This window comes from Dermacentor albipictus, chromosome 10 (genome assembly GCF_038994185.2).
Source record: "Dermacentor albipictus isolate Rhodes 1998 colony chromosome 10, USDA_Dalb.pri_finalv2, whole genome shotgun sequence".
In the NCBI taxonomy this organism is placed as follows: domain Eukaryota; kingdom Metazoa; phylum Arthropoda; class Arachnida; order Ixodida; family Ixodidae; genus Dermacentor; species Dermacentor albipictus.
The window spans coordinates 43,161,379-43,186,154 of NC_091830.1; the positions used below are offsets into that span (position 1 = coordinate 43,161,379).

General features: G+C 46.5%; 1 protein-coding gene and 1 long non-coding RNA gene across 4 annotated transcripts in view; one reads left to right on the forward strand and one right to left on the reverse strand.

The window, feature by feature from the left end:
• Positions 1–6,554: 6,554 nt before the first annotated feature.
• LOC135914861 (endothelin-converting enzyme 1-like) lies at positions 6,555–24,337 on the reverse strand. 3 transcript variants are annotated; one of them, XM_070527986.1, is made up of 4 exons: positions 23,851–24,337; positions 10,778–10,938; positions 10,247–10,368; positions 6,555–7,632 (listed from the first exon to the last, which is right to left on the reverse strand). In XM_070527986.1, the coding sequence occupies exons 3-4, from the start codon at positions 10,274–10,276 to the stop codon at positions 6,667–6,669; spliced, it is 996 nt and encodes a 331-aa protein (XP_070384087.1). In that variant the 5' UTR covers positions 10,277–10,368; positions 10,778–10,938; positions 23,851–24,337; the 3' UTR covers positions 6,555–6,666. The 3 variants fall into 3 exon arrangements, with proteins under 3 accessions (XP_070384087.1, XP_070384086.1, XP_070384085.1); XM_070527985.1 differs by having other exon boundaries at positions 10,710–10,938; XM_070527984.1 differs by having other exon boundaries at positions 10,247–10,938.
• Positions 24,134–24,776, forward strand: part of LOC139051004 (uncharacterized) — a 40,703-nt gene continuing 40,060 nt past the window's right edge. The window contains exon 1 of the long non-coding RNA XR_011509187.1: positions 24,134–24,256. This is a non-coding gene — a long non-coding RNA (uncharacterized lncRNA). The remainder of the gene's footprint in view (positions 24,257–24,776) is intronic.

The following is a 24,776-nucleotide window of genomic DNA, read 5'->3' on the forward strand; positions in this document are numbered from 1 at the left end:
ACTAATTCACTCACAGACAGGCCTCAATGTGGCCGCACAAAGTTGGGGGGGGGAAGTAGAAATAAGGGGACGAAAGCTATAACTGTCTTTCGAGTCACCATAACGGCTTTGCGTCAACTAAGGGGAGGTACAGGGCAAGAGTGGAGGCGGGAGCAGGACAGGCAGGTGCAAGCACTGCCAGTCGCGGCAAATGCCGCTGAGGAACGCGCCCCACAAACGGGTAAGCGAGAGGAACGGTCGGGAGTCGTACAGCCACGCGACGCCGAGACGGAGGCGCGGAGAGCCGTGGATCACGCGTGAGGCGGCAAGGAGCGCCCGCCACTGGCACCGCGGCAGTGCCGCGACAGCGGGAGAAGGGATGGCGATGGCGGAGTGGATGATGGCGGTGAGAGTCACCGCATTGGGGTTGCGAGGAGCAAGGGGGCAAGAAGATAGGCGAGAACACGTGATTCGGCTTTGGAGGACAAGGGGAGAGCAAGACTCGCGCGGCGCGCAAGAGATGGCAGCAGGAGCGCGCGTCGCTAGAGCAGCGTGTGGTCGATGACCTTGCTTACGGCGAGGGACGACGGCGCCGCGAAACCCAGGAACGGGCGCCAAGGAGCTGTGCTCTAAAAACTAACTTGGATGACATTTTACGCCATTAGCTTCCAGAAAATGCTGGAAGGTTTCCTCCTAAACGTGCGGTAGCTCTATCAGGAAGGTGCACGGAACCACGAACGCTTTCAAGCCAGTGATGTTGAAGCGCGCCAGGGGGATATAGCCGTTGGAGGAGGAAAAATGAACTCGTTTTTATTCTACCTCTTTACAGTCGCTAGGAAAAGAAACAGAAAATATTAACAGAAACAAGAGCGCTATCGAGCGAGCCAAGACACCAAAACGAGCTCTACTCACGACGAGTCTGAGTACATGGTTTCGCACTTCCGGTTGTAAGATATTTTTTTTTCATGGAGGGAAAATAAGCTGTCCATCTACGGGCTCTCGCCGCGTGTCGTTCTCTACTACGCGTGAGACATCAGCCCTGCTGTTAACCGGTCAACCACTTTTGCTCGTGGTTCTCAGACGATGCATTTTCTAGACATGATTCAGCGCTTCTTGAATGATGTCAATGAACCCGTAGAGAACGGCAACGAGCCACTGTCAACGATTGTGCCACTAACAAAACAGCGCACGAAGATTCGGGGACTCATTCTTCACAAAATACATTCCTTCACTTTTCGTGCTCACGTGCACAGATTGATCGATGCTCAATGGCGCGCAGTTCGACGACATTAGGTCTATTATTCCCGCCATCTGCTCTTACCCGGAATATGTGTCCGACGGACCGTAATGCGTTGTATGAAGCCATGGCAGAAGGCGTACGTACGGCTGGCCTTATCTAACAAGGCACACCAAGCGCACAAGATCTGTAATCAATGAAATAAGTTATTACAGTGTATTGAAAATTGTATCGTCCATGCATGTATCACTAATGTGTACGCTGCAAAATGAGCCAATATACGAGCTGGGAAATTATTTTTTACATCTTCAGGGGGAGCTGCAATAATGCGAATTATTCTGCTCAAGTATGGTTGTCAAATTAGCAATACGTAATAAAGATGACTAAGATGGTTATAAGAGAAAAATTCTACGACCACTTTCTCTTCACAAATTGCATAAATTGGTCAGGATCAGATTGCCGATGCTGCATTGCCTGACATAATATTGTTACAGCACGTCAAATTATTTACAGAAATCCACTTTATTATTTGAATGATATAAGTTAGGAAACACAGTTACATAGTACGGTTTGCTAAAGGTTTGCTGTGCCCCCGACAATTGTGGGTGGAATTCCCCAAGTATCACCCTTCTTACGCAATTTCAAAGCCACAACGTCCTTACGATAAGATAAGTATGGGAAGGGACTGGACAATTACCTTATTTCGTCATACGGCACCGAGAAGGAGACAAAGATCAGAATAAATGACAAGCAAAGGCAGGAGAGTGGTCATCTGATATGATTGCGCATCATCGTCGGCAGTATAGGATACGTTCTTACGGAAAATGAGCTTCACTTCCCAGCGTATGCTGCAGCACCAACAAGCGCGGTTGTGCTTGCCTATGAATAGCACCACAACATCAATGATAGTGCCTGTATTACGAAGTGTCTATTTATTTTAACCTCACACTAACTAGGCCGAAAAAAATGCACCAGATCAAACTTTAGTTCCAATCGGTACAGCGTGAAACTCTGGTTGAGCGCATCGAGAGCCAAAACAGGAGTTTAAATATTTCTATAGTGTACGCACAATGTGACGTGCAAGGCTGTATTCAGGCATTGTAGAGAGGGTATATACGGCATGGTGGCCATGCGGATGGATAGATTGATGGATGGATGTATGCTATGCGCGTCCTACTTGGAACGGGACGGTGAGTTGCGCCACGAAGCTCTTAACTTATTGGCTAATGTAATGCTTCTCTTTCTGAAAGAAAAAAAATGAGCCGCGAATGATTCTCATCACCAGCCTTTCTAAACCCCTAGCGAGAACTTTGTTTTTTGCGTCTCGGTTGTTAGTCGTTTCTACTTTTCTTCTACAAAAATTATAATTGCCTCACGCTCATCTCTACTGCGGGCATGTTTACTTTCGCGCCGATCTCGCTGAACACAAATGTGTCAAGCATGCCAGGGGTGCCTAAATAGACTTCTGCGCAGATAATAAAACATGCTCCATTATTGCCTAGCTTTACCACAGCAAGCACATGCTGCTTCTTCCTTCTAGCTCGCTTTACAAGTGCGCGTTCTAAGGTATCCTGATCTCGCTTCGAATAGCAAAGAGCTTCCCCTTGAGTTAGCACAATTTTCTTTTTATTTCGTTTTTCCTCTTTAGTTTGTTTAAGATGTTAAAGTATGAAATTTTAGTAAGCTTAAGATATTATTTTCCTCATATAAGAGGCCTCTTCCAATCCACCCACCCATGAGATTGTCTCAGTGTCCGTGACGTTGTGCCAGCGTTCTTTGTTGCTATGTTACTTACTCTACCAATTGCGGACTTGCTGGTAAGCATTCTAGTTCGTTTCCTCTACTCTGAATAAGGTTTTTCCTGTACAAATATAAGAACACTCTCCCAAACAATTTATTTTCCTACATAAACAAATGTGCATATATATCATGAAACTGGCTTAATGTTATCCGCGCATTCGTATGGATAAGTATTTCACCATCATCATCATCCTGATAATGATTTCACCACCACCATCATCCTCTCCAATGCTTCTACAGCTAGCCCGGTCATGTACTTATTGTGGCCATGTTGTCACTGCAATCTTAATCTCATCCGCCCACCTAACTTTCTGCCGTCCCCTGCTACGCTTCCCTTCTCTTTGAATCCAGTCCGTAACCCTTAGCGAGAACCGGTTACCTTCCTTCCTCAGTAGATGTCCTGCCCATGCCCATTTATTTTTCTTGTTTTTAACTAAGATGTCATTACCTCGCGTTTCTTCCCTCACCCAATCTGCTCTCTTGTTATCCCTTAACGTTAGACCCATCGTTCTTCTTTCCATAGGTTTCCATAGATATTTGGTGCATGGAAAATATTCATACACACCTACGTAGTCTATATTCATAGTCGTTCTGGACAATCAATTTATTCTACTGAAATTTTGCGCGTTGCCCGGCATGATGGAAGCCATCATCTATTATCACTGTGGATTATGGTTGTGGGTATCATGCTGCGTGATTGGTGGCATGCTGGGTGTTGGGTGGCATGGCGGATGGCGGGCGGCATGCTGCGAGACGGAAAGCATGGCGGATATGACACTGAACACCATTGCAGTGTTCCACAAAGTGGCCTATGCCATTGTGTGTGCTACAGTGCAGCGCTTGTACAATCATAGCATCTCGTCTGCACAAAACACTACAGGAGTGCGCTATACGCGATGGTGGAATGCCTAGCACTTTTACAGACAGAACGGGAAACAAGAAAACGAATAGCCTTTGACATGCTAGCAAAAAATACCCATTGGTAGTTTTATATCCCTAGCAGTGCTGGACTAAGAGTATAATTAGTAATCTTTATTACGTAAAGGGTCTAGTTACTGCCAATTAAGCTCTGTAATAATTACACATTGTAATTTAACGATATATATACTCATCTTCGCTTACAAATTAATGGAATACTTCTCGTAAATTAACAGATGATCTATGGTTTTAAACTGACCCTGCGGGGCCTGATAATTATCACAAGTTCCCTTGTAAAGTCTGTTTGCAATATTTAGGGTACTGCACAAAACAACGTGCTACATTTTTTGTCTTTTCATTCTCTTTAAGTTCCATTAGCTTATCGTTTCTTTATTTCATTTATTAAGCACACGTAATTTCACCTATGTTGTCCTTGGTGTCAGAATTTGTTGGCTTCTTATGATATGACTAATAAAAATCGGGCCCCTCGGTTAACCCTCTTTCTTCTTGTGTATTACATAAGGAGAGTCTCGAATCCGGCAACATTGATGCCTTCAGGTAGCATGTGTGGGTTTATTGACCAGTTGCCTTCACCCAAAACGATCAAGTTCTTGTGACACCTGCGGCAATTGCGTTAAGGGCCCCGTGTCGCAAAAAAGAAATCCTACGTCGGTGTCGGTCGTCGCTTGGCGAAAAATCACTCCCAGCCACAACCCCGCAGGCCCTCCGCGTGGCGCGGATGCGTTAGTAAACTAAGTGATTTCCTCAAAGTAAAATACACCCGAAAAATCGTAAAGTACGACCTCAGCACAACCTACAGACGTAGGAGCGTAAGTTGAATATTTAAGAAACCAATTATGTTACGCGGAAACTCAAGCACAAACCCCTTTTCCTGACGGCGAAGCCCGCTCGGTTCCTTGCATGCGCGAGAAATTTGCGGTTGCCGGAAAGCCTAAAAATTAGGCAGTCGGGGATCTTTAAAATCTATCGCGTTCCACGCTTAAAGGCGAAGCCTAAGCGTCCTCCAAGGCTTTTCATACGTGGGTGGATATCTAATATAATGTAATGCCGGGCCGAGCCGCGGCGGAGCTGAAGCAGGCGTTAATCACTCCCATACGTGGGCAGATCCCGAAGATAGTCCAATACTGGGCCGACCCGCGGCGGAGGTGTAACTCACAACTACGCGGCCCACATTCACAGCTTCGTTGGACATCCTTCTTCATAGAGTGGAAGGGCAATACATTTCGTTTTTCACCATTTCTTCGTTAGGTACACCCGCAACAGCTTGCCCAGGGCTACGATATATGTAAATAATTTAATAGATGTTACTGACATGTTATGACATTATCATAAGGCGCCAAAATACATTGACACCAAGGCCAACACAGGGGAAATTCCTTGTATTTACAGAGCAAATTAAAGAAATGATAAATTAATGGAAAAAGGAAGTGAAGTGAAAAACAACTTGCCCCAGGTGCAGAACAATCCCATGTCTTCGAATTACGCGTGCGATGCTGTACCAATTGAGCTACCGCAGTGCCGTCTTACGATTCACTTTATTGGGTATTTATGTTTCATACCAGAACCCTGGGAGTGCTAGCCGGCGCCATCCGCCGTTGTTGCTCAGCGGCTATGGTGTTGGGCTGATGAGCATGATGTTGCGGGATCGAATCCCGGCCGCGGCAGCCGCATTTCGATGAAGGGGAAATGCGAAAACACCGGTCGACTTAGATTTAGGTGCAGGTAAAAGAACCCCAGGTGGTGAAAATTTCTGGTGTCCTCCACTATGGCGTGCCTCATAATCAGAAATTGTTTTTGGCACGTAAAACCCCATAATTTAATGTTTAGCCAGCGCCACCACTCCCAAACCTTGGCGGCGGTTGTGGAAAATCTTTTCTGCTGCAGGAGTCACGAGTACGTGATGTTTTTAGGTGAAGACAACTGGTCAATAAACCATCGCATGCTAGCTGAAGGCGTCATTGTTGCCCGATTCGAGGCTCTCGTTATGTAATAAACGGGAGGAAAGGGGGTCAGCCGAGGGGAATAATTTTATTAAGCATATCATAAGAAGCCAACAAACATTAACAGCAACGCCAACATAGGGGAAATTACTATTATTAATTAAATGAAATAAATCGCAATTGTTGGAAAATGAGAGTGGATGAAAAAAATCGCTTGGCACTGATAGGGAACGATTCCAAGTCTTCGCATTACGCATGCGATGCTCTAAAGGGGCATCGCACTTGCCGCAGGCCGGCATCGTTTGCCACCTGCGGGAAGCTTTTTCATCCAGTTTCACTTTCGATTAATTTATAAGTTCCTTAATTCATTTAGTAAATACAAGTAATGTCCCCTATGTTGCCCTAGGCGTCAATGATAGTTGGCTTGTTACGATATGCTTAATATCGGACGCCTCGGTTAATCCCCTTCTTCTCGTTTACGTTATGACATTAGGCAATTTTTGCGGTTTCTACGTAGACGTAATTGGTTGTGCTTAAACGCGTTTAGAGGAAGACATGTTCCATGTTGATGTGTCTTATACAAATAACATCTTCTGAGAGGGTTTAAGCGGTTCGTATGAAATGTGGAATAAAAGCTTGTCAAGCAATCTGGAGGCTACTTGATAAAATGAGTATACTTAAAGAGGAAAGATCATAACTTGAGCATACTACCATGTCCCCTCTCTGTTGGCACGCGATATCAATTGTATGGTTTATTGTTTTGTGTTCCAATCAATGGAATGTGCACCGGTCGTCAGGGTTCATCGGCGAACCTTTAGGACAGCTGAACGCGGCCGCATACCGCTCCTCATTTCGGGCGGGTAGATTGCACCGCAGCACTTCGGCCGGGTACCGCGACTTTTTGCTCCAATGGTAACCGCCCACCGCGCAAAACTCGAAACAGCCGGCGATATAGAACAGCTGTTCCTGGGTGTATCCCAGGATGCCCTCTTCCACCGGCAGAGAGGAGAAGGCTAGCCGGGCCTTCTCGATTCCCCCTGTGTCGGCGAACGTTTCTGAGAGTGCGTTCTTGCTGTGCACCTCGTCGTCAGTGAAGCCCTGTAGCTGTTTTCTGACGCACTCGAGGCGGCTGCTGAAATTGGGAAAGGACTCATTCGACCACCACGTGGCGGTGTCGCCGGTCCTTGTGAGGTTGCTAAACAGTGGGTCGAAGGCGTGCGTCAGTTCGTGTCCCAGTACTTTTCCTATGGCGCCGTAGTGAACGGCCGCTGGCACCGCCTGTGGCACGAACGGGGCGTTCATGATCGCCGGCAGGATGGCCATGATGTGCATTACAGGCTCGTAATACGCGTTCACCACGTATGCCTGGTATGGAATGTCATCGCGATAAATTGTCACTGTGGTATTGTTCAGAAGGCGCTTCTGCTCATCAAGGCGTCGGTGCTTTGTTTTGAACAGCCACTGAATGAACGGCTGCGAGACATCCGGATCCAGGTAACCATAGTACGCATCGAGTGCCTCGTTGGTTTGGAGATGTTCTGGAAGAGGAATCACTGTGACAAGGCTGTCGACGTGCTCGACTGCGCCTTCGGCTGTTGATTGATCCATCCACGAGAGACTGGCGAAGTTTTCTCGCGTGGCCTTCTTCAAGGCGTTCCATGTGTTATTCGTGTAATTGATGCTACGGTGTAGCTCCAGGCTGTCGATGACGAACCGACCGATGGCGAACGGCGCAACCTGCGTGTCGTAAATTTGCTAAGGTCAGTGAGTGTCTGCAACGGCTAAACACGCTAACTCAGGTTCATGGAAGATAAAGACTTTCTATTCGTAAGTTATCATGGTCAAAATTCCTGTATAAGGACACCTGCAAACGCAACCAGTTGCGATATTGGACCTATTGCGGAACAACTCGACGGCGAGCGGCAAACAGGCCTTGCTCTCGAAGCAAAAGCTTAGATGCCCTCCTTGAAATACAGTAAGTGACTGCCTCAGCATAGGTTGCAGATCCTTTAAAAACGCAAGAGAATGTAGCATGTTAATATTCAGTGTGCTACTGTGCTTTAGCTTTTAAGGTGACAGCACGCACGATGCCTACTGGATTCTGTGCAATAGATAGATTAAAATACATCAACGCATTGGCAAGGACAGCAAGTGCTTCTAGAGGTAGAGTAAGAATGTGAATGTTATACTACAAAACATGCATACTCTGGTAAATTTGTTTGCAAATCCAGCTCATTATATCGAAAGGTGCTTGCCGATTCGGAGCATTATGTACAATAGCATCGTATGAAGAAATGCATGCGATGCTAAAAACTCCTGAAGAAATGCCGATTGGAAAGGCTGCTGGTTCATAAGATCACCAGTTTTATATCTGTCTATACATAAAGGAAAGCTGTGTTAAGCAAGGCGTGGTATGTTCGCAGCTATGTACTTAGGCTAAGCACGAAATATGGCAGCCAAAACGACTACTACTACATTATTAGCTCGGGCACCTCAAATTATTTGGTACATATTCCATGACGATGCAGGAGCTCCTCATCATTGAATTTCACTGTATCGTAAAGACAGAAGTTGGATAATGGTGCACACCTTAAACAGGAGGAAGAGTTGGCAGTTCCTTCATACTTATCTCCTTAGGTTCTTGTTTATGTCGTGCAGCTGCACTGTTAAAATTTGTTCAAAGGTTATCTAATCTACGTAAACACATAATTACTTGTGTTCTGCCCTATTCCGTTCAAATATTCTCGTACGTGGCATATCTTCATACATATATGTTGGTATTTTCACTATTGCTGCCGTTAGTAGACGCAGGATAAATGAAGCAGTGCTGACCTATTTTTCTAAATATTGTTCGCAACGTATTTCCCAATATAGTTCCCAATAGGGAAGGCGGTCAGAACGCGTCCTCATTTGCGCGTTGCTTGCTGTATTCTGATAATATCAGGCGAATGTGACACTTCGCTGGTTTTCCGTACTCTTTGTTTTAGCTTTCATTTCCTTAATGATTTTTAAACAGGGTAAGCTAATTGCCAAACCATGCTGGATGCATTCGTGTTAGCACATGAAGTTGGTGGTTAAGAAAATGTGTACCATGGAGTAGGGGTGCAATTAAGTGATGCCGACCCGGAAATATAGAAAGCCAAAGCAAACATACAACCCAATTTTTTTCCGAAGCTCAATGAGTGCGAAGGATCTTTCCAATCGACAAAGAGCCAAATAGTCAACAGGTGGCTCAATAATTCCGCCTGCACTTGTGATAAAAACGTGAATTTGAACTCCTGACAAATTATTCATGCCTCACGCTTTTAGGTACACTTGGAGATTCAAGATTGGCTACACGAAAGGGTGGAGTCGCCCAACAGATTCGTTAAGGCTATTATAATTTTGCAAGGAAAAATTGATTTATCGTTCGTTCGCAGTGCCCAAGCACGCGGGAGGGAGGGGGTGTTGTCCAAACAGTACAACTCAAAATTCTGTCTAAATACTTTTACAATTACGATTAGTTAAAGCCCAGCAACATATAATCACAGCTAATCACTGCGAGACCAAGCTGACCCATGTTGATAGCATTACGCAGACGCAACCCGGTACCCATACCATGGTAAAGTTTGAGGTACTTTTATAGGTTTTACTCGAATGAGGAAATATCTGTTCTCAGAATTCGATGTGAAATGTTAGAATGCGTCAAACATGTCCACAAACCGAATCACTGTCCCACTTCTGAACGCTATATCCGCTTTGTATATAAAACGACTTGGGAACTTGCCATCCATCTAAGTCTAATGCGGGTGGTAGCCCCGTACAGTCGCGGACAGAATAAAATGGACCATGGGATCTCCGAAAACGTTCAGTTCCCGAGCAGCCTGTAGCAGTAACCAGTAAAACTGCCCACGACAACGTTGTTAGCATATTCTAGTCGAGGTCCAAAATGCAAATACCAGATTGCGTTGTGAGGTTGCGGAGATATTCAGCTTTATCTTAGATTTCATGGTCCATAATATTTCGTAGGCGACTGTACGTATGGTGGGCCCTAACGTTCTACTGATGCGATAAAGAGCTCTTCATTTTTACGTGCATTTGATGTCGAAAGTTCCCGAAAGCGACATGTCATAAATCTATAATTAAGGAGCAGTGTCAACAACCGTCAGTACAGCTGTAACTAACAATGTTCGCGCACACTGACATACTGCTGATACATCACTGCATTACAGCTGTTCAGTCCGGAAACTCGATTAACATGTGGCGCTATGAGACTTTGGAGGTATTAAGCTTCTTGTCAGCAGGCGCGTGCCACATACTTGTAAGGTCGACTGTTACAGCTACTACGACAACAAACTGTACGTTCCCAAACCTGGTTCGTGTAGTCCAAGCATTTAGCCATGGAGGCCAGCTGGGCCTCCGAATCCCCTTCTTCCAAGCAGTACAACAGCGAAGATGACAAGGCAGCACGCAGACTGGCGACAATATTCCAGCCTGCGAAGAGCACGAGATCAGCATAGCCGGACCGCTTCGTGTTGTCGAGGATAGTTTTGAGAAGCAGGCCGCTGTTGTTAATTGTCAGCACATGTTCGTTCATGCCGATAGCCTGATCACGGGGTAGGCGCTTGTTGATGGCCTTGAGCCAGGTTTCTCCCGTGCTGTGCCCGGCGGTATTGTTCGCTAGCTCTTCGATGGTAGTGTAGAGGAGCGTAAACCGTTTAGAGGGAAACAAGGCGTTCACGGCAGTCAACAACTCTGAGAAAACAGAGCGGATTCGCTTGGCAAATTTCGAAGCTTTATCGCTTGTCGCAGATGGCGCAACCGATGAGATGCACCTGGTTATGACTTCTGCGTTGGAAGTAGCGTTGTCGATCTTCAGTTCGAATCGAAAAGTAAGCCATACCGCCTGTCGGTCCTTAGGTCCGGTGTGAGGCTAAGCAATGCGGGCGTCGCGAGGTTGTACTCGAGCGACATGCCCAGTAGGTAATCCATCAGGTCAAAGTCGGTGGGAAGTGCCAAGGAAGGCCACTGGAAGTTGAACTTCTTGAATACGTCGAACAGAACCTGCGGGGATTAGATCAGTGGGTGAGTTGGAGGCGTCCATGTCTCTTTGCGTGACACTGAAAAACTCGACTTACGGAGCAACGTAGGCAAGAATGAAGCCAAATGTTCAAATACATGCGCGCCATGTTCCATCATCTCCTTCCCTCTCTACTGTGTTGCATAAGCTTCCACGCCTACAATAAAAGAACTCCCTGTGATCAGGCCACATTTGGGCATAAATTTACGTGATGCCAGTTGACTTTGTGAAGAGAATCGTAGATTATTTCAGTTGTATTGCCGGATATAAATGAATATACTTGCGGTGACATAGTGCCTAGAAGGCAGGCATTATTTATTCATAATTGTGGGAACAAAAAACCGGAGATAGTGCAACGCCGGGTCGACGCGCAGCGGAGGTGCAATTCTCAACTTAGGGACTCACATACACAATTTCCCTGGTCACCTTTTTCAGAGTGTGGAAGGGTACTGATATTTGCTTTGTTGCTGCGGTTAAGCAAAACATTTCACACACCTCACGGCCCCATGATTAGCATATATAATATTTACCTAAAACTGTTTTTGGCAGCAGAACGCTAACTACAATAAAAGAAGTCGTGCCAATTACTCGGAATTTTTTCGTGCAAGGAAGATGCAAACTAAGGTTGAATGTTGCTCTGCATTTTTTTTAAGGATACTTCCCGTAAATCTGAGTATAGGGCACCGGATAGGAGAGGGCCTATCGGTTTAATTTGTTTGAAGCGGCAGGCAGGTCGCTTACATATATTTTTTTTCTGTCTGCCTCACACAAGACTTACTGATGAAAAATTGTATAAGGAAGAATACATACGAGAGATACATACTGCATGAAGAATAAGAAAAATAATTGTTCTCCAAAGAGAACCGTACAATAACATAATGGAATGAAAGCCGACACTGCGGCCGCAACGCACGCCCAGTCACCATGCGGCCTTAAATATAAAATGAAATAAAGAAGAGGGGCAAACGCACCTATTACTAAAGCGTAAATACATGTCATAATCGAATATAAACACCACTTGGGTGGTCTGTTAATAAAGAGCAGCGCGCGTAGCCGTACGAAAGGACCCGACGAGCTGAATCGCGGGCAATTTCCAGACGCGCGAGCGTGATGCGGCCCAAGCCACTTCGATCGCAGCGCCGCCACAGTAGTTTTCGTCATCACGCGACTCACTGCAAAGCATGCGCTGCCTCAGCCGCTTGTCCCACTCAACCATATTCTACTACGCTGCACTATATTCTACTACGCTGCACTTGAAAGCGATCTGCCATGCAGCCATGGTGCGCGCCTGTCCCGTCCTCATGAGCGCACCCCCCCCCCCCCCCCCCGCCCACTCTCAAGTTCCAGCGATCGCCACAGAGGGCGAAAAAACAACCGCGGCGCGTTCCAGTATGAAGCGCCTACGTGAGGCTACTGCAATTTTATTGCATACTTTAATTTGTATTTTTTCTGCTAGGGGTGCTAAACGTTGCACACTATTTGATCTTTTCATGTACACATATTAGCCGAGAAGCGGAGCTAACATGTCATTTTGTTACAAAAACGTAGACAGTTGTATTTATTGGACTTGTAAGTATAATGTTTGCGTTTTATTACGTGAATAAAATTTTGGAGACCTCACTCACGTGCGATATGCAGCAGGCCACTGGTACCAATTGCAGTGCGTGCCGTTTATCGATTCAAATTGTAAAGCGGTAGTGCTTGCGAGAGGGGTAGTACTTTTCTCTGAGCAGCATCACGCAGGCTCATTTTAACTAAATACTAATACCTCAGTCACTTTATGCGTCCAGCATTCGATAGCCGCCACCAAGCGAACGTGTTTAAAGACGGCGAATTTTTTCCGCTGGGGCGTTTGAGTGTCATAACGGTTTCATGCACTGCTTCCGTTGTTAGTGATCTGCTGCGGCTGGCCGAGTATTGACGTGTTGGTTTTAAAAAATGTGCTAGGTAGCGTGAATATTGGCCGCTGCAACCGAGCTCAGTCTTTTTGGAAACTATCCATGAAAAGGGATTAACGTTGCTGCCTCTGGGCGTGTGCACAGGTAAGTAAAAAACATTGAAGCGCATTTACAACTTTGAATTTCTTTGCGTGTGAGGTGGATAAAACAGATACCGGTAGTTATTTCTTAAAAGCGGAAAGTGATATTTATGAAGTTATTTCTCTTCAAAGGGAATTCAAAGAAAGCGCTCGTAATTTTGCCACGTTGCTAAAATTCCCAACATGGAGTACATTATAAATAATAAATAGTTGTTAGCCCCTTTAGACTCTGTTGTCTTTGGACGTACAAGGCAACAGTGAATGTGTCACCACAGCGCCAGAATCCTCACAAGGTATGTTTCTGAACACTTCACGTAGAACTACGATTTGTTCATTTATTTGAGTAGCTCTTCTTTCACTATATTTTGCTTGCATGTTTGCAAGTTGTTTTGGCTGTTTTCACATAAATGATACGCTGCGAAATCTCCACTGCACATTAGTGAAAGTGAACTTCCGGTGATAGTTGGAAAAATTGCATTTGGCACATAACGAAATTACTCAGTTTGTTACCTAGTAGCTAGCAAAAAGTTCATCTAATCGACGTTTCACAAAGCGCAGCCCACACAAGGACACCATTGAAAGAAATACACACTCAAAAGAGTGTTGTGTGTTTACGCTGTTCATTCATGAAGTCTTTTGTGCAATGTTCCAAGTCATAAATGAACCACAAACTCACTCACACTTCCCCCATAGCAATTGAGGCTCTTTTTTTTTTCTTTTTGTAACAGCGTCCAGGACGCTGCTCATATTTGTTAGCCCCTTAAGGCTCTCTTGTCTTTGGACGTTCAAGGGAACAGTGAATGTGTCACCACTGCGCCAGAATTCTCACAAGGTATGTTTCTGAACACTTCACGTAGAACAACGATTTGTTTGTTTATTTGAGTGGCTCTTGCTTCACTATATTTTGCTTGCATGTTTATCATGCTTTGAACATTTCTCTTATCTGGAAAATGGTCAAAAGAGATTATTAGTGTGCAAGCTGCGCATGCCTAGCCATAAGAAGCTCATCGGTCACCATATTGTCACGTGGTGGTAACGTTGAATAGCACAGTAGCAATACTGTGAACGACAAAACTAACTTTTATTGGGTGAACCTGTGCCCACAAAACAGGCTACACTTATAGTACAACGATAGCGGCGAACACGCTCGGCGATCGTCGAAAATCTGATCAGCGGGTCAAGCGTGTCGGCTTTTATACAGCAGTCCCATTTCCCGGTATGGACATCGTCGGTAGACGTGACCCGCTTCCCCGCAATGGTAGCAGAGCGGGCGGTGGTCAGGAGCGCGCCAAACGTCGGTCTTCCTCGGGTAGCTCCGCTGGGCGACGGGTGGGCGTGCTGTCGGCGGCGGCGGCGGTGGTCGACGGAATTGCGGCGTTACAGGGCCCTGGCGCGGTCGCGGAGGAGGACCTTGACGGCGTACGACGGCGGCGTAGGTCATCGCTTCGGGCTGGGGTTGCGGTAATTGAGGTTGCACCTCCGGAACTCCAAGCGACCGCTGAACCTCATCTTTGACGATGTCAGCGATCGAGGCCACTTGAGGCAGCGACGACGGGAAGATCTTCTGAAGCTCCTCTCGTACGACTGCCCTGATAGCCTCGCGCAGGTCTTCAGAGGCGAGTGATTGAACTCCGGCATAGTTTGTAGAGTTGGTGCGGTGGTCGAATTGCCGGTTTCGCATCTCGAGTGTCTTCTCGATGCTAGTGGCCTCGCGAAGAAACTCGTCGACGGTCTTCGGTGGGTTTAGTACCGGCGAAAAGTTCCTCCTTTACACCACGCATTAGTAGCCGGACTTTCTTTTCCTCGGACATTTCCGGGTCGGCGTGGCGGAACAGGCGGCTCATTTCTTCTGTAAAGATCGTGGTGGTCTCATTGGGCAGCTGCACTCGGGTTTCCAGTAATGCTTGGGCTCGTTCTCGGCGTACGACGCTTGTGAATGTCTGCAGGAAGCCGCTTCGGAAAAGGTCCCAGGTCGTTAAGGTGGCTTTTCTGTTCTCAAACCACGTCCTGGCAGCGTCTTCCATTGCGAAGAAGACATGTCGCAGTTTGTCGTTGCTGTTCCAGCTGTTAAATGCAGCGACCCTCTCGTACGTCTAGAGCCAGGTTTCCGGGTCCTCGAATGTTGAACCGCGGAACGTGGGGGGCTCCCTGGGCTGCTGGAGCACGACGGGGGATGCTGGGGCTGCCATTGGGGAGGACTTGGTGGCAATCTTCCTGGTCGTCTCAGGTAAAAGTGTGTGCTCCGGGGGCAGTTGTTGAAGACGGCGGCTCGCTCAATGGTCCGGGACTACGTTGGTGTTGTCTTTGCGTTCCGGGCTTGGATCTCGGCTTGTCGGGGGCGTCCGGTACATGAACGAAAAGCACCTCCACCTGATGTCACGTGGTGGTGACGTTGAATAACACAGTAGCAATACTGTGAACGACAAAACTAACTTTTATTGGGTGAACCTGTGCCCACAAAACAGGCTACACTTATAGCACAACGATAGCGGCGAACACGCTCGGCGATGGTCGAAAATCTGATCAGCGGGTCAAGCGTGTCGGCTTTTATACAGCAGTCATCGAATGTTCCAGACTAATCATTGGGACCCGCATGCCTTCTACAATGTTCTACACCATTCGCGTCAAGCGATGAAATCAGATAACACAAGGTTTGGCGACAACAGACAGCGGATAGAAGCATCGATAACTTTCCAGAAAGTTCGGATACATGCAGGCGGGTCCCGCGCTGTGCGATAACATTTGTTAGGCGGCTAAACGTGGTCGCCCGATAAAGATAAGTACATGTGTCAATATTGACAAAAGGTCCTCTTGAACTATGTGCCTCACCATGAAATGTTTGCAAGTCTACCAGATAGACGGAGGGTTGTGAGCATCAGGAAAGCCGCACTCTACAGTTATAGATTATACCAAGCCGCAATGCTAAAATTTTACAAAGCCGCCTACTTGAATTTCAGGGCACATTATGACAACCGGAGAAGTAACATCTTGAGTGCCAACTTGTTTCTTTTCAGGTGGTTATAGCCATGACGACCAGAAAACTAGGAATGTAGCAAGCTCCTACTTGCTAATTCAAAATCTATGTCATCTGCTATTCGCAAATCAGTTTGACTGGCATTACTGTCAAGTATTACATGCCCCACAACGTTACTTTCTTACAGGAAAATGCAAATAATTTTGAAATATTCAGAAATGCAAAATGCATCATCATCGTCACGCCTCGTTACGCCTATTGCAGAGCATAGGCCTCTCCCATACTTCTCCAACTACCCTGGCTATGTAATAATTGTGGCCATGTTGCCCAAAAACTTCTTAATCTCATTCGCCCACCTAATTTTCTGCCGCCTCCTGCTACACTCCCCTTATCTTGCAATCCAGTCCGTAACCCTTAATGACCATCGGTTACCTTCCCTCCTCATTATATGTCCTGCCCATGCCCATTTCTTTTCTTGATTTCAACTAAGATGTCATTAACTCGCGTTTGTTCCCTCACCCAATCTGCTCTTTTCTTATCCCTTAACGTTACACCTATCATTCTTCTTTCCATAGCTCGTTGCGTCGTCCTCAATTTGAGTAGAACCCTTTTCGTAAGCATCCAGGTTTCTGCCACGTACGTGAGTACTGGTAAGACACAGCTATTATACACTTTTCTCTTGAGGGATAATGGCAACCTCCTGTTCGTGATCTGAGAGCGCCTGCCAAACGCACCCCAGCCCATTCTAATTATTTCAGTCTCATGATCCGGATCCGCGGTCACTACCCACCCTAAGCAGACGTATTCCCTTACCACTTCCAGTGCCTCGCTACCTATCGTAAACTGCTGTTTTGTTCTGAGACTGTGAAGCATTACTTTAGTTTTCTGCAGATTATTTTTAGACCCACCCATCTGATTTGCCTCTCCAGGTCATTGAGCATGCATTGCAATTGTACACAGGAGTTACTAAGTAAGGAAATATCATCAGTGAATCGCAAGTTACTGAGGTATTCTCCATTAACTCGTATCCCCAATTCTTCCTAATCCAGGTCTCTGAGTACCTCCTGTAAACACGCTCTGAATAGCATTGGAGAGATCGTATATCACTGCCTGACGCCTTTCTTTATTGGGATTTTGTTGCTTTCTTTATGGAGGACTACGCTGGCTGTAGAGCCGCTGTAGATATCTTTCAGTATTTCTACATACGGGTCGTCTACACCCTGATTCCGTAATGTCTCCATGACTGCTGAGGTTTCGACAAAATCAAACGCTTTCTCGTAATCAATGAAAGCTATATATAAGGGTTGGTTATATTCCGCATATTTCTCTATCACCTGATTGATAGTGTTAGTACGGTCTGTTGTTGAGTACCCTTTACGGAATCCTGCCTGGTCCTTTGCTTGACAAAAGTCTAAGCGGTTCTGATTCTATTTGCGATTACCTTAGTAAATAGATTGTAGGCAACTGACAGTAAGCTGATCGGTCTATAATTTTTCAAGTCCTTGGCGTCCCCGTTGTTATGGATTAGGATTATGTTAGCGTTCTTCCAAGATTCTGGTACGCCCGACGTTATGAGGCATTGCGTGTACAGGGTGGCCAGTTTCTTTAGAACAATCCGCCCACCATCCTTCAACAAATCTGCTGTTATCTGATCCTCCCCAACTGCCTCCCCCCTTTGCATAACTCCCAAGGCTTTCTTTACTTGTTCCGGCGTTACCTGTTCGATTTCGGATTCCTCTAGACTATTTTCTCTTCCATTGTCGTCGTGGGTGCCACGGGTACTTTATAAATTTCCATAGAACTCCTCAGCCATTTGAACTATCTCATCCATATTAGTAATGACATTGTCGGCTTTGTCTCTTTACGCATACATCTGATTCTTGTGCCAATTCCTAGTTTCTTCTTCACTGCCTTTAGGCTTCCTCCGTTCCTGAGATCATGTTCAATTCTATCCATATTATACTTCCTTATGTCAGCTGTCTTACGCTTGTTGATTAACTTCGAATGTTCTGCCAGTTCTATTGCACCGGTAGGGTTAGAGGCTTTCATACATTGGCATTTCTTGATCAGATCTTTCGTCTCCTGCGATAGTTTACTGATATCCTGCCTAATGGAGTTACCACCGACTTCCATTGCACACTCCTTAATAATGCCCACAAGATTGTTGTTCATTGCTTCAACACCAAGGTCCTCTTCCTGAGTTAAAGCCGAATACCTGTTCTGTAGCTTGATCTGGAATTCCTCTATTTTTCCTCTTACCGCTAACTCATTGATCGGCTTCTTATGTACCAGTTTCTTCCGTTCGCTCCTCAGGTCTAGGCTAATTCAAGTTATTAACATGCTGTGGTCATTGCAGCGCACCTTGCCCAGCACGTCCGCATCTTGTATGATGCCAGGGTTAGCGCAGAGTATGAAGTCTATTTCATCTCTAGTTTCGCCGTTCGGGCTCCTCCACGTCCACTTTCGGCTATCCCGCTTGCGGACGAAGGTATTTATTATCCGCATATTATTCTGTTCCGCAAACTCTACTAATAACTCTCCCCTGCTATTCATAGTGCCTATTCCATATTCCCCCACTGCTTTTCTCCAGCCTGCTTGGCACCTACCTCGGCAATAAAGTCGCCCATTAGTATAGTGTATTTTTTCACTCTACCCATCGCCGATTCCACGTCTTCATAGAAGCTTTCGAGTTCCTGGTAATCATGACTGGATGTAACATCTACTCATGACTGGATGTGACAAAGCTACCGGCACTACGGGCACTCTGCAAACACCGCAGAATGCCTTGAAGGTAGGCCACAGAATACCTATATGACCTTAGAAAAGCAAAACGTTACCTTCCATAGTGCGACCAAAATAGGAGTAGCGCTGGCGTCGTGAACAATGGACAGGCCGCCATTGGAATACGAACCTGGCAAAGTTTAACGCTAGAACGTGATCTTGTGAGGCGAGTCTAGCAGTACTATTGGAGGAATTAGAGGGCAGTAAATGGGATATAATAGGGCTCAGTGAAGTTAGGAGGCCAAAAGAAGCATATACAGTGCTAAAAACTGGGTAGGTCCTGTGCTACCGGGGCTTAGCGGAGAGACGAGAACTAGGAGTCGGATTCCTGATTATTAAGGATATAGCTGGTAACATCCAGGAATTCTATAGCATTAACGAGAGGGCGGCTGGTCTTGTTGTGAAACTTAATAAGAGGTACAAATTAAAAGTCGTACAGGTCCACGCCCATACATCCAGTCATGGTGACCAGGAAGTCGAAAGCTTCTATGAAGACGTGGAATCGGCGATGGGTAGAGGGAAAATTTGGATGACGCGAAAATTTGGATGCGCGCATGGCGCGCCACCTGTCGGGGCAGCGTCGTACATTGAGAGGAGGGGGTCTTCTGTGTTTGCCGCAAGATGGCTCTGCGTGTGCGGTAAGCGCAGAAGAAATGTAGCGGAAACGTACGTCGCTACTCGTGTAAATGCGACTTCTGTAAGTTGCATGCTCATAATTACCGATATACACCGCAGTATAACTTTCTACGGCACGTTTTTAAGGCAACACCGCGTTCACTAGAAGCGCGTTTGTACCGCTTTCAAGCATCGAACTCGTGGCTGAGTGGTAGTGTCTCCGTCTCACACTCCGGAGACCCAGGTTTGATTCCCACCCAGCCCATCTTGGAAGTTGCCTTTTATTTATGAAGTGCCTGCCATGATTTATCGCTCCCGGTCAACGCCGCGGACACCGTCACCGACACCGACGCCGACGACACCGGCTTTTCTGCGACACTAGCTCCTTAACGCTATCGCGTTAAAACAAAATACTCTGTACTGATGGGCGACTTCAATGCCAAGGTAGGCAAGAAGCAGGCTTGAGACAAGGCAGTGGGGAAATGTGGCATAGACACTAGGAATTGCATGGGAGAGTTATTAGTGGACTTTCCGGAACAGAATAGTATGCAGATAACGAATACCTTCATCCGCAAGCGGGATAGCCGAATGTGGACGTGGAGGAGCCCCAACAGCAAGACTAGAAATAAAATAGACTTCATACTCTGAGCTAACCCTGGCATCATACAAGATGTGTACAGCCGCCCTGATTTTTAATAATATAGCGCGAGCGTCGACTGAACTGCTGGTGAGCGCCTTATAACGGCGATAAGCGTGCAACAAGGCGAGAGTTCGCGCACGAGCCTTGTTGCCTTGTTGCACTCGCCTTGTTGCACGCTCTTGTTGCACGCTTATCGCCGTTTTAAGGCGCTCACCAGCAGTTCAGTCGACGCTCGCGCTATATTATTAAAAATCAGGGCGGCTGTACGTGCTCAGCAAAGTGTACTGCAGTGACCATGGGACGGCAAGAACTCGAATTAGCCTAGACCTGAGGAGGGAACGGAAAAAAGTGGTACATAAGAAACCGATCAATGAGTTGGCGGTAAGATGGAAAATAGAGGAATTGAAGATCAAGCTACAGAACAGGTATTCGGCTTTGACTCAGGAAGAGGACCTTAGTGTTGAAGCAATGAAGGACAATCTCGTGGGCATCATTAAGGAGCGTACAATGGAAGTCGGTGGTAACTCCGTTAGGCAGGATACCAGTAAACTATCGCAGGAGACGAAAGATCTGACCAAGAAACGCTAATGTATGAAAGCCTCTAACCTTGCAGCTAGAATAGAACTGACAGAACTTTCGAAGTTAATTAACAAGCGTAAGACAGCGGACATAAGGAAGTATGATATGGATAGAATTGAACATGCTCTGAGGAACGGAGGAAGCCTAACAGCATTGAAGAAGGAACTAGGAATTGGCAAGAGTCAGATGTATGCGTTAAGAGACAAAGCCGGCAATATGATTACTAATATGAATCGATAGTTCAAGTGGCTGACGAGTTCTATAGAGAATTATACAGTACCAGTGGCACCCACGATGATAATGAAAGAGAGAATGCTCTAGAGGAATTCGAAATCCCTCAGGTAACGCCTGAAGAAGTAAAGAAAGCCTTGGGAGCTATGCAAAGGGGGAAGGCAGCTGGGGAGGATCAGGTAACAGCAGATTTGTTGAAGGATGGTGGGCAGATTGTTCTAGAGAAACTGGCCACCCTGTACACGCAATGCCTCACGACCTCGAACGTACCGGAATCTTGGAAGAACGCTAAGATAATCCTAATCCATAAGAAAGGGGACGCCAAAGACTAGAAAAATAATAGACCAATCAGTTTACTTTCAGTTGCCTACAAACTTTTTACTAAGGTAACCGCAAATAGAATCAAGAACACCTTAGACTTTTTAAAGCAAATGACCCGGCAGGATTCCGTAAAGGCTACTCAAGAATAGACGATATTCACACTATAATCAGGTGATAGAGAAATGAGCGGAATATAACCAACCCTTACATATAGCTTTCATTGATTTCGAAAAAGCGTTTCATTCTGTCGAAACCTCAGCAGTCATGAAGGCATTACAGAATCGCGGTGTAGACGAGCCGTATGTAAAAATACTGAAAGATATCTATATGGGCTCCACATCCACCGTAGTCGTCCATAGAGAAAGCAACAAAACGTCAATATAGAAAGGCAGTCAGCCAGGGAGATACGATCTCTCCCAATGCTATTCGCAGCGTGTTTACAGGAAGTATTCAGAGACCGGGATTGGGAAGAACTGGGGATAAAAGTTAATGGAGAATACCTTTGTAACTTGCGATTCGCTTATGATGTTGCCTCGCTTAGGAACTCAGGGGACCCATTGCAATGTATGCTCATTGCCCTGGTGAGGCAAAGCAGAGGAGTGTGTCTAAAGATTAATGTGCAGAAAACTAAAGTAATGTTTAACAGTACAGCAACTTACAATATGTAGCGAGGCACTGGAAGTGGTAAGCGAATACATCTACTTTGGGCAGGTAGTGACGGCGGATCGGGATCTTGAGACGGAAGAAATATGAAGAGTAAGAATGGTCTGGTGAGCGTTTGGCAGGCATTCTCAAATCATGAACAGCAGGTTGCCATTATCCCTCGAGAGAAAAGTGTATAATAGTTGTGTCTTACCAGTACACACCTACGGGGCAGAAACCTGGAGGCTTACGAAAGGGGTTCTACTTAAATTGAGGATGACGCAACGAGCTATGGAAAGAAGAATGATCGGTGTAACGTTAATGGATAAGAAAAGAGCAGTTTGCGTGAGGGAACAAACACGATTTAATGACACCTTAGTTGAAATCAAGAAAAAGAAATGGGCATGGGCAGGACATGTAATAAGGAGGGAAGATAACCGATGGTCATTAAGGGTTACGGACTGGATTCCACGGGAAGGGAAGCGTAGCAGGGGGCGGCAGAAAGTTAGGTGGGCGGATGAGATTAAGAAGTTTGCACGGACGACATGGCCACAATTAGTACGTGACCGGGGTTGTTGGAGAAGTATAGGAGAGGCCTTTGCCCTGCAGTGGGCGTAACCAGGCGGATGATGATGATGAAATGAAGCGAGCCGCGACGGGCTCTGTCCCCGTCACAAATGTCTTTCAAGATGCAGCTGCTCGAACGGCCACGCGCCATGCACGGGCAGCCGCCTCTTGAAAGCCATCTGCGACCGGGACACAGCCCGTTGTCGCTTGCGTTGATGCGAGAGGCGGCAAGAAGGTCAGTTCGCTGGCTGCTGCAGCAGCTCTTTCTCACTCTAGCGTTTCGACCAAGTTTCCGCGTAAACGAGTGATGTTCATTCACGCTTGAATGTGTGCCCATGGCACCACGCTTGTTAATTTAGTTAGTGTGCCTCTGCTTACTTGTTTATACGTCCGATAAGGCTGCTTTCCGTATATCGTATAGCTGTAAACTAAGTTTATATCGTAATAGATTCTTCGCGTTTCCGCGAGACTGAAACTTTTCTACCGAAGCTTGTATTGGCTCACTCGGGCCGGCGTTGGTGTTGCCGTACGAAAAAACTAAAGGCGCGCGAAAGTAATGATCGCTTTTCGGACTACGGATTCGAACCAGCGATACCCGGGTTTGGAGGCCGCCACGCTTACCGATTAAGCTAGTGTCGGTTCACCACACGTGACCTTTAAAGCGGGGTTTTATGTGCACCAAGAAGTAGACGCAGCACAAGGTGTGAGCCATTCAAGGGCGTCCCCTGCCTTCCGAGGAGGTAAAGAGTTTTATCACAGAGAAAGAAAAAGACTCTATGGTTTGATCGCGTGTTCGATCGCCTCGCGCCCCACGATACCCGCTAGTTCAGGTCCGGCAGTCGAATGGAGGGGCCGCGCTTAGTTTGTTCTGGTGAAGAGCCGGCTGCATGGAAAGAACGGCAGCGGAAGCGGGACGCGCGTCTTGCGTTCGGCAAAAGAACAAGGAGCGTTTGAAGAACGCCACCGGGAAGTCGCTCGAGAAAGGGCTCGTAGTCGACGTGCCGACCTCACCGCGAATCAACGCGAATAGTCTTTTCTTACATTCGTGACCTTGTTAGAAATGCGAACTTTTTGTCTGCTACGAAATTTGAAGACTGCGAGTTGCATTTATTGCATAGCCCGATCGTAAAATGTTACATTTACAAAGTCGCTGGCAAAACGCTTTTGTTATCTATAGCCGAGAGCTTTTCGTAGAAAAAAAAGTGTTAGGGAGTGATCGACTCAGGGGAACTAGAAATCGCCAATTACTCAATATAGTGAATTTGCGTTACTGTGAGGGGATCGGCATTTCACAAGCTGTCAGTACGGTACGTAAACATCTACGATGGACCATCAAACTCCGATTTTGCTCTATTTTGTCATGCTCGCTGTAGTGACGTACGTCAGCTAAGAAGCCAGAGGAAGCCTCGTGAACTAAGAGTATGAGGAGAAACAGCAGATGACTCCGCCAGTCTTCGCGTTCTGTCTCGTAGCGTTCTGCAGCTCAATTGTACCAAACTGTAGCTCACCTTTGTGTCCTCTCTGCTCTCGGAGTAAACTTTCTGGCAGCTCTGGAGCGCGGTCAGGCTCCTTCGCACTGACAGCACGGGGTGCTCAGGCGGCGAACGCTCCAGCTCGCCCAGCACGAACGACTGCACGCGATGTTGGAGCAAAGCGATTTGGTTCGAGAGTCCCGGTTCAATAGATGGGTGTTGCCTGTCCCATTTGCCGCAGACGTGGTCGTACAGGCTGTCGCACGGGTCGACTCTGGGGTCCACGCTGGCGGCCAGCTCCTCCGCGTAGTCGAAGCACTTGGTCGGGTGGTCGCAGAAAGGGAAGGCGAGACGCGACAGCTTGTCAACCAGCAACCGGCCTGCGCCAAACAGGATCCCCAGGACGAAGACTATCTTCATGTTCACGACAGCCATGACGTAGGTAAGGATGGTATGCCTGGCAGATCACCGAATCAATGCAATGGCGGCGACGTGACTGCCGAGGCCGGCTCCGTTCTCTTCTTTTTCCTCTCGTATCACTGCTCGTGCCCTTTACGGGGTTTTCGTAGTTTCCTTGCCGCTTATATACCGTGGCGCCAACCCACTACGGGAAATTAGTCACCACGGGTGTGGCTAAACGAATAAGGCAAGAGGCAAATTCGCAGAGTATAAGGCAGGGTAATGCGGAAATTTCACTTTAAATTGAATATTCTTAGCAGTCGTAATGAAAAACTTTTAAGGTACAAGTAATAGCTTATTCGCAGCAAACTGAACACTTTATTAGTACAGTGTTATCATTCTGACTAATGCATATGTGAATTCTGTAAATTCACCTTGTTATTTTTTTATGAGACCGAGATATTAATGCTTTCTTTGCCTAAGGCTGAAAACTGAGTCGTCAAATGGCAAATCATCGTGAATCATCATCAGAGTATGTAATCGTGGGAACTAAATGACTGTTC

Coding starts and splice junctions, on each gene's coding strand:
- LOC135914861 (XM_070527984.1), bottom strand. CDS start 10,471: ATGAACGAACATGTGCTGACAATTAACAACAGCGGCCTGCTTCTCAAA. Junction 7,633..10,246: donor GCTTGGACTACACGAACCAG/GTTTGGGAACGT, acceptor TACGACACGCAG/GTTGCGCCGTTCGCCATCGG.